This window comes from Hyposmocoma kahamanoa, unplaced genomic scaffold, assembly GCF_003589595.1.
Source record: "Hyposmocoma kahamanoa isolate Upper Pololo Valley unplaced genomic scaffold, ASM358959v1 98622, whole genome shotgun sequence".
NCBI lineage: Eukaryota > Metazoa > Arthropoda > Insecta > Lepidoptera > Cosmopterigidae > Hyposmocoma > Hyposmocoma kahamanoa.
Genome location: NW_020655621.1, coordinates 1404 through 11855, shown reverse-complemented (window position 1 = coordinate 11855; position 10452 = coordinate 1404). Strand labels below are relative to the sequence as shown.

Genomic DNA, 10452 nt, shown 5'->3' with positions numbered 1-10452 from the left:
CAATTCTTGTAACTCTGTCTACAATATTAGTCGACGGAGTCTCCATTCGATATAGAAAAATACTTTTCTATATCGAATGGAGCAATAAATGTTTTTGACGTAACTCCATTTATGCCATTCTTCCATGAAGGGTGCGATATCATTGCATACAAGATTTTCTAATCTATTGCTGGTAATAAATGCTCTATGGACGCATAATTGTATATGAGTGATTGGTTCTAAAATTTTTATCGATATGCACGTTTTATTTGGACTTAGTATTCAAAAGTAAAAATTATATATTAAATCTATGGATGAAACGGATAGTGATTTGGCCGGATACCGGATATCCGACGAGCATCTAGGCCGCATAGTCGGATATCCGGCCGCCGGATATCTGACCCACTGCCGTAAAAATGTCGTGACCGGTTTACAGCGCTAATCGCCGTGATTGATTGATTAGTGAATAATTGCACTTTCACATTGACGATTTGATTTGTTGTGGTCACTTGGTTTTTATAAAAACGATTAATTCATTCGATAATACAAACAAATACATAACGGAAAAATGTTAACAGTAAAAAAAGTCGCAAAGTTGGAAAGCAGAAAAACTGGTCTTTATCCACCATAATTTGCCTTTATTGAAATTAGAGTAAACTAAATTTATAGATAACGTTATCCTATAACGTCATAGTTCTTTCAGTTACAAGTAATAAACAGATTATTACCGATCGTGTAGTTGTTGTATATTCTATTACTATCCATCTTTAATCAATAAATCAATTTATTTGGCGTACTGATTATGAATTATTCTCAGTTTCAAACATGCGGTATCCGGCCGGACATTGTTCTTCTATCCGGTATCCGGCTGGATAGTAAAAATAGGCCGTATTACCGGATAACCGTTTCATCTCTAGGTAAAATCGCCATTATTCGACTAGAGCGGTGTTGTTTGTTAAGCGACGATTTGTGAACCTATTTCGCCGATTCATTTTTTGATGGAAAGGTACCCACCTCAGTAGTGGGCCTATTCAAAGTTTAAGAAAATATTCCATTTTCATTTCGTTCGCAGTGGCGCGCGGGTATATCTATTGGATCGCTCCGCGCGTACCTTTCACAGTGCTTGATCTAGCATCTAGCGTCTGTTTGCTATTTCGAAGTGTGGGTATACCCGCTTGTAGCCGCTTCGGCACTGTGAAAGAAAAAACGCCAAGACCCACGCGCCCGCGCCTGCACTCGAATGAGCCCTGTGGTGGCGGATTAAGGGATGAATCCGACTTATTGGATTTCTTCCAATTTCCGTTACCCGATTTCATAAAAAGTTGGCAAATAGATGTAATTCCACAAGCTTTTGAGGTCAGTTTTTTTAAAAGTTATAATGATTGATTAACTAAATTCGTTACTTGCATTTAAATACCCTTATCCGGAACATACTCTTTTTATTTATGATACGTGACGGCACGAATAAGTCGTGCACCCGGTGGTAAGCGACACCCCTGTTCGTAACAGATAATTTTGCCGCGTAATTTGAGTGAATTCGTACTTAAAGATTGTACGAAATTAATTCCATATAAATAGATAAAATGTTTAATTGAAAAATTATTGATTTCCATAGTCTTAAGGTATATAACCAGAAATAGAGACGAAATGCCATTTAATTTGTATGAAAACTATTTTGCCAAATCATTACGGTGACAACTGCGCTCCGATTGGCCAACCTGAATTTGAAACAATTGACGGGTGTCGTCAATTGTTTCACTTCAAATCGACTATTTTAACTTGAACTTCGCTATAATGGACGTAAATTGACAAATGTGATTCCGTTTGTTTTGTAATTAGATGTTTGGCTGATATTATTTTTATTACAATAAGTACAGAATATTTTTGGAATATACGGAGACGTACACACAGGTCAGTAGTTGGCGCTGTACTATTTCAGCTTTCTAATTTGTGATTTTGGCGCAAACGAGAGTTGATATTTAAAAGTGATATAAGACCCATTTGTCTGATGAGTTCCAAGGGATGAATGGCCCTTATTTCGTATCTATTTCTGGTTATATACTCGATGATTTTAAAATACTAACAACCCCGCAGGCTATATTACTAACATCATAAACAATAACTTCGACTCATCCGTAGAACAAAGATGTATGTGCAAGACTACTTATTCTCAGGACATAGTTCATTTCTTTCGTTCTTCTTCGCTGTGGATTTCAGATCGACCGTTGTTCGATTTTATATTTCCGAAACGAAATAAGATATATGAATTCTCAAAACACCTAAGTTTGAATAACGAAATTATTCTCGTAACGTAGCTATTCTCTTTTCGCTGTATAATAACATCGGACTCTGTTCTTCGGATGAGTCGTTTTGTTCCATGACTTACAAAACATAATACATTTACCAAAAATAAGCTTTTAAGTTTGTGTTGGTACTATCTGACACTTTTCAGATCTGTATTTGGTAGTAACATATTTCATATTAAAGTGGGATCAATTGATATCCACGGCCCATTTACATAATAAAAAACTACTCCTTGTAGACATTTATTTACTCATTTATCGGTTATCCTTATTATAAGTACAACACAAGTTGTTCTTAGTAGTCTCCTAATTATCTCTCCGGTTCTCCTTTCCGTCGTTCTGGGCAGCGCAGTCTCCCAGCATAGCCCACAGGCGTGCTTCGGCTTCGGCGGCGGGTAGCTCCAATGGCGTCAGAGTTCTGTTCCGTTCACATTTTATATCTGCGTGAACAGTTAAGGAACAAATACAATAAAAAAAGTTTCATCCAAAGTAGCTAGTCAAATAACCCCGTGTTTTGTCTTTGTCCATAGGATGGTGCAACCGATCATCGTCGTTTGAGTGAATCTTGATAAACATACCGTGTATCTTTCAATCCGGACACTGGCAGAATTGTCCTCAGTAGGACAGAAGCCAAATATCCAAAAAAAAAACAAAAAAAAAATTTGACATTTAGTCGTAGAAAGTCTATTGAAAGCACTGTGAAAATTTTAGCAGAATGCGTATGACTTGTCGTTTAGAGTCGATTTAAGTTCCATTCATATACCAGAACACGCTTTAACGACATTTGGATCGAACGACTTTAAAATTGACCTCGTTGACGTTCAGTCACACGTGAATACGAAAAAGCCGTTCAACGACAAAATCGCTACGATATCGCAACGGTTTGATTACGTGAATCACCCAGTGACACGTCTGTCCAGAGCTCATGCAGTGCCACTCAGAGCTTTAAATTGCAAAGATCTGAGGGGCACTACCGCTGCACACGTCACCCTGAGACATAAATTGACAAGTCCCATGTGCCTGTAATTTCACCAGCACCCTTACCCTTCTAAACCGAAACATAGTAATGGTCACATTACTGCCTGACGGCAGAAATAGGTAAGGTGGCATTGCTTCCCTGGAGAATCTATGCTACGATATAAAAGGATACATCCTTTGACGACGTCCGGGGGCGCGCTATAGTCGAATCGTATACCAGTCAGCATCTTGCCAATCTCTACCATTTCCCTGAAAAATAACACAAACAAATGTAATATGAAATGTAAATTCAAAGAGTTCAGAACTCCTGAATGAGGTTTTGTTACAGAGCGCCATCTCGTTCTCGTATTAAAAGTATTTCTAAATACTAAATACTTTTAATAATTATTAATACAAAGATCGAACACTCAGAAAAAATTCCTTCGATCCGGTCGGATTCGAACCGATGTCTTCTTGCATACTGCGCCAGACGCTATACCAACTAAGCCACGGAACGAACCAACGGACCTCACGAATTTTTCTATGTGCTTGCGTCGTGTCTTTGTACTTGGTCTTTCAACGACTTTTTAGTCGTAGCGCCATCTATGAGAAATCTATGACAGATTTATCACCCAGTTAGTACCTTTACAGCTACCAGCTACCAGGCGAGAGATGTCGCTATTCACTGTATTCATTAAATTTTTATTGAATTGATATTCAATTATTTTTTGTGAAATTACCCCACTAGTTTGTTATAATTATTAATACAAAGATCGAACACTCAGAAAAAACACTCAGAAAAAATTCCTTCGATCCGGTCGGGTTCGAACCGACGTCTTCTTGCATACCGTGCCAGACGCTATACGCTATATAATATTTTAGACATGATTCACAGGTGAAAATTAAAATTGATTTGGCTCATATTCAACTTACGATTGAATAGTAAGCCTCAATATTTGACTGATAAATTGAACTGGAATGATAGGGGGAAGAGCAACACTCGACAAATTGTATATCCAATGTTACAAATGCGGTTTCGCCCATATCTGACGTCATTCAGAGGCAGCTTCCGCTTTGCAGTCAAGACGGCTGAGTCTTTTTATACATTCAAACGAAAGTTCAAAGAATGGCTTATTTTGCAACAAAGTCGTCATGTTCCTGGTCGGTTGTGGAATAGTAATCCCTATAGTCTGATAACAGTCATTTGTACCCTTTGTCGTCCTGATTAGATTTGTTTGTTTTTGCTTGATGTGTGCATTATTTTTAATTAGCTGAAATATCATTAAATAAATAAATAAATAATAAATAACGCACACACTCAACATAGCCCCGCACTAGGGAAACCCTGTGTCGCAGGTGCCATGGACATACACATAGACAACCACAAATTACACACAAACTCACGAGAGAAATAAACGTAGGCCATACAAATATTTCTCCCGTCCCGGGAATCGAACCTGGGACCTCTGCGTGGCAGTCCGGTATGGCAACCGTTCGGCCACGGAGGCAGTTATTAAACTATTTCAATATTCTAAAACTGGATTATAGTTTTTTATGACGTTTTAGTTAACGGACGGCAGAATATTCGACCAAATTAAAATACTGCATCCATGGCCGAATGGTCACAATGCCGGACTGCCACGCAGAGATCCCAGGTTCAATTCCCAGCCAGAGAGAAATATTTGTTTGGCCTACATTTATTTCCCTCGTGAGTTTGGGTGCAATTTGTGGTTGGCTATGTGTGTGTCCATGGCACCCGCGACACAGGGTTTCCATAGTGCGGGGCTATGATGAGTGTATGCGTTATACTATTATTTATTTTACTATTATTCTACAGTAATTGTTTCGAAGGAAGAACGAGAGCACGGGGCCTGACCCGGTCAATGGATGTTTGTGTACCAAAGTCAAAGTCAAAGATTATTTATTCCATAGGTAAAATAAATTTACACTTGAAATCGTCACATTTAAGCTACTGCTCGTTCACTACCCTGACCTCCCTGAGAAGAACGAGCAAGAAACTCTAGGGATTGCTCTTTTCAAATAAACTTAAATGCTATGGAATACACTTTGAATCAAATTTGTGTGGATTCTGGAGCCATGTCGTCTTTCCATACATCTTTATCTAACACGTAGTCTTCAATTTTGTAATATGATTTTTCGATCAAAATATTTATATTAACCAAACCACATGACCCTTAAATTATGCAGTACTAAACCAGTTTTTATTTTATGTAAAGAAAAATGCGGAAAATGTACAAGGTTACATATAACAGGGCAATAAAAATGTCATAGTCGTACTTTTAACCGACTTTTAAAAAAGGAGGAGGTTCTCAATTCGCCTTTTTTTGTGAGTATGTCATGCAAGAACACATACGTCTCCTGAGACGAGTGGCTGCTGACTAAAGGTCTTGAGCATTCAAACGCCCTGATAGCCTACAGTGCCAAACACTGTAGGGAAGCTCATTCACTTGACAGCAATGGCATCAGAATACTGACTAGAGCCTTCACAGGGCATTGTAGCTTGAACAAGCACATGTTAAATATAGAGCAGATTCTGTCACTGAAACTCCTGTGCATCTCCTCACCCATTATTGCGCTCTAATGGGCGTACGAAGTTCCACACTGGGTAGGCACAGGCCACCCAGAGCACATAAAAACTATCGAACCAGGAAAGTCTTTAATGCTGTTGACCTTGACTCAGAACTGCAATTAGTGGTGATCACAGTAGATCAGTAAATGAGTGATGAGGGGGTCACAGGCCCCGAATGAAGCCACCCTAATAATAATAAATAGGTAGACATGGAACATGGTTGTGGTGATGCTGACCTCTTTTATCGTCATCACCTTTATATGACCCTCCTTAATGGTTCTGGTCACATACTGCGTATTATTCCACTGAAGAATATAGTTAACTGCCTCCGTGGCCGAACGGTTACCATGCCGGACTGCCACGCAGAGGTCCTAGGTTCGATTCCCGGGCCGGGAGAAATATAGTATGGCCTACATTTATTTCTCTCGTGAGTTTGGGTGTAATTTGTGTTTGTCTATGTATGTGTCCATGGCACCCGCGACACAGGGTTTCCCTAGTGCGGGGCTATGTTGAGTGTGGCGTTAGTGACATGGTCTTGTAATATATGTTGTAATTTATAGATTATTAGGTATAGATATTATTTTACAGAAATGAATAAATTACATAAACTTTATGCATACAATCATTATATTGACATAATTATTATTATATTATTTAATATGTTCCTATATTATTTCACATAACTACAATGACTATGTTAAAATTACGTAGTACAAAACTTGTACTGGATATTTGTAATTTTTTTAAATGTAACATTTATTACTATTCGTAACGATTCTTGTAATACAATATATTGTATATAATAATGTAAAGTTTACAAGATAATAAAATAAATCTAAAATCTAAATCTACTTTTAAAATTTTGAAGCGTTCTCGAGTGCCCTTTTTCATTGGTTTTTTTCTTACATAAGTTTGTTTCATCACTCCCATCAATCATTCTCAAAACAAGACAACTTGTCCACATATCGTCACACTCATTCAATTCAAAACTTCACGTTATTTACTATTAAATCATACCGGACCGAGCCCTTCCTCTCGCTAGGGCCAAGTCATTTGCCAGAAGGTAATCAATACTAACTTTGCATTTTCTAGCCGCTGTTGATCGCTGTCAGAAATTGTAAGTCCGGATGAAAACTTTAAGCAGATCTTCTCTATTCCATCGTTGCGTTTCGATAGCTCGGCTAGCCTGGATTTTAGTTCTGCCTGTGACAATGAAAATAAATTACACTGTGATGGTGTGTTTTTATACACGCCGCCTTCAGCAGACTACCGAAAGAGGCACAGTCCGACTCTGTTTGTGTCACACACACAATGTCACAATGTCACGACATGCGCGGGATCTCCATGCGAGGATAGCAGCATCTCGCGCTTTATGATTGCGACATAAAGAGCGATACCTTTATGTGAAAATAAAAATACCTCGCTCTTTATGACGTTCTCGCGCTAGTCGCGCCGTCTTGTGCTAACCCTACTGATCATTATAAATACAAGTTACACAGAGACATAACCAACAGTGGTGCCAGAATATATGTACTCTATATGTTTGAAATAGGAAATTTTAGGCTACTTAATAAAATGTCCGGGGAATTACAAACTTGATTGGGGATTTTGTGGGGAATGGAGTTGTGTGGGGAATTGGGGAAATAAGAGAGTTCATATTCCCCAATTTTCCAGCAGCAAGCAGAATTGTAGAATTGTTTTCCTTGATTTTTAGGGATTTTATGGCTTGGGTGAACATTGGCTACTTAACATACATAGGGTCATATTCCAGAACTGTACTCAATGCTCAAGTCAGGATTTGAGCAGACTTGAGTATGATTTCAAGCACTGGAAATACGACCGTAATGGCAAGGACTTGAGTATGATTTTCAGTGCTCACTGCAATACTCAAGTCCTGACTTGAGTATTGAGTAGAGTTCTGGAATACAACCCTTAAATTGGTGAATTAATTCTGCAAAAGTCAGACAATACAAAAATTATTCAAAACATTTAACGAACCGATCGAGTCTGTAGGCATTCGCCTAACACAAGCATTGTGGTAAGACGCAGCGACCTTGAAACTTTGCTCTACTGCTAATAATGTAACAAAAAATAAATGTAACATTAATAGCAATAGAATTCTTAGTGAAAGAATTGTCCAGGGAAGTACTTCCACCTTACCTATTTCTGCTGGAAAGCAGTAATGTAACCATAACAGCGTTCTGGTTTTAAAAGGTGAAGTAAGGTACACACATAGTGAAATTACAGGCATATATGACTTGTCAACTTATGTCTCAGGGTGACATACGCAGTAGCACTGCCTCTCTCAGATCTTAGCCTTTTTAAACTCTAAGAGGCACTGCAGATGTTACGGACAGGCATGTTGCTCAGCACCAGGCGCGCAACTTGTTTGTCCTGTGACATAATATCATTAAAAACAAATTGGTTTGATCGACCATAGCTTGTATAAGATGATTAACAATCTCCTTTACCTTTTCATTTTGTTTTTTTTTGCATGAGGTGGTCACCTCTAATTAGTTACGCAATTGGAATAAGTTTTTGAAATGTATTAGTACCTACATGAAATATTGTAGTTTTTTCGCAAATGTATTAAAAAACGTCGTTTGATACACGTGCCGATTTGTTATTTTCACTTGTCTCGAGTCTCGTAAATAATGACTAACTTTCAGCACTTGTATCAAAAATAACTATTTCCTATTCACTCCCGTAATGAAAAGGCCCAAGTTATAGCGTTCAGGGAATAGCACTCCATAGCCGTTTGCCATATAAATGTAGAAACGAAACGCTTGGTGCGAACTGAGAACAGCCATTAAATATGTCAATGTAATCAATCATCGGAATTAGACATGGGTAAATCCGGAGTCAAAGATTTAAATGATCCGAATCCGCGAGCGGAATCGATTCCCTTACTGAATCCGATGCAATGTTATCGAATCAGCGGAGTTATTAACTCCGGTCCGGGTCAGTACAGGTTTGGTACGTACATACATTCGGATCGCATATCTTCGGTTCCTTTCGTATTGGTTTGGTTGGTTCGTTTGTTATTGTGCCTTCTTTTCGGTTAGCGGGCGATCGCGAGTGGATGTTAGAGTGAGACGGTATTCGTTAGTTTACATGGCAACGGAATGAAATGAAAGAGACAAATATAATTTTATAGTAAATAAAACACTGCTGCAAATGCAATTTTCTCTCTTGCACGCGCTCATTCGTTCGTAAATATAGTAATAGCTCTTAAGACCATCGCATAAATCATAGCATTGGTTGCTCACACCTTTTTCCAACTACATTGTAATAAATTTGTCGTTGTTTGTTTTGTTTACGTTTAAGCTTTTTGAAACATATTATTTTTTAATATAAACATATTATTATATATTTTAGTTACAATTTGCGAAAATTGAAGTAAAGCGTAACAGTGGGTCTTTGGTTCTATTCAGGTAATCTTCCTGAAGGTACCGGTCTAGTTCGCGTATTCCAGCAGCAGTAGGATTTTCTGGCACGAGATTTGCGATTTCGGCATCGAAGTCAACCCATATTGATTCTTTAGAGGAGGATTCTGTTTGTGAACTCTGTACAGGAGGAACTGGAACTGGGTTGACGCGGGCTGAGTGTATTCCCATTCCCAATTTTAAGTGCTGCAGTTTTGTGTGTTCTCTATTTAAAAGCGATCAATCGTACTAACACGAGAAATTAACTAAAATACCTATAGTAAAATGTTCAATATAAATCATATTTAAATACTGTTTAACGCTGTCAGAAGAAAATAACTCTATCGGTACATTAGAAACTCCATCAATGATTGAACTGTCCGGAGCGATTTATGTTTGAGAGTTGTGAGACTCAATAGGAAGCCGGTACCGATAACGGATTCGGATTCATTAAGCGGAGTCGGTACGACAGCGGAATCGGATTTAGTGATTCGAATCCCTTCTCGGAGTCGAGATTACCCATGTCTAATCGGAATCATCACACAGCTGCTTGTTTATTTTTATATACTTACGTTTAATTTCTGTTCCTGTGCAATTTTTGATTGTAACACATTGTTCTTTTTACACGCTTTCGCTTCCTGTTGAACTTTTTCTACTCTTTCTGTAAAAAGTATCGAAAAATTAAAATGGATTCTGTCGAACATGCAAGCAATAAGTTAAGGTTTTTTACCTAAATATCGCGCATTAAATCCATTGACAATCTCGGCAATTTCTAAATAAAGAGGATCCTCAGTGATATTCATTGTGATTATTGTATAAAAACGACGAAAAAGTAATAAAACAGAGTACACAAACAAGAAAACAAAGTAAACCGACCAGAATTTTCAAATTCTTACAACTGTCATTTATTTCAATCGTGTTACTCAGGGGCGTGCAACTGCCATACATTGAAGAGTTTGATTTTTTGTTTGTTTGTTGCTGCCATCTAACAAACTGACCTCAGAATTAAAAAGACACAGTTGCTTCTATAGAGATATAGATGGCATCACCATTGCATTAAATTGAGGAGAAAACAATTTTCTCAGAAAAAAAACCTGCGTGTAAAGAAACGTAAACGGAAACAGGTGATGCCATACATAAAAATCCCAAAAGTTATCTGACTTGAATGAACGTACCCACTATACGATTTAAATTTTTA

At 38.0% G+C, this 10452-nt stretch overlaps 1 protein-coding gene across 1 annotated transcript; it reads right to left on the bottom strand.

Moving 5' to 3' along the window:
* Positions 1–2487: 2487 nt before the first annotated feature.
* Positions 2488–10149, bottom strand: LOC113238863. Its single transcript, XM_026475706.1, has 5 exons — positions 9985–10149; positions 9827–9915; positions 6908–7032; positions 3433–3509; positions 2488–2722 (listed from the first exon to the last, which is right to left on the bottom strand). Exons 1-5 carry the CDS (start codon positions 10055–10057, stop codon positions 2589–2591), a joined length of 498 nt encoding a protein of 165 aa, XP_026331491.1. The 5' UTR covers positions 10058–10149; the 3' UTR covers positions 2488–2588.
* Between the last annotated feature and the right edge of the window lie 303 nt (positions 10150–10452).

Bases quoted from the DNA above. Each gene is read 5' to 3' on its own strand.
- LOC113238863 (XM_026475706.1), bottom strand. From the start codon at position 10,057: ATGAATATCACTGAGGATCCTCTTTATTTAGAAATTGCCGAGATTGTC. The intron at 9,916-9,984 runs GTAAAAAACCTT...TACTTTTTACAG, and splicing joins ATTTAATGCGCGATATTTAG to AAAGAGTAGAAAAAGTTCAA. The intron at 7,033-9,826 runs GTAAGTATATAA...TCATTGTCACAG, and splicing joins CACAGGAACAGAAATTAAAC to GCAGAACTAAAATCCAGGCT.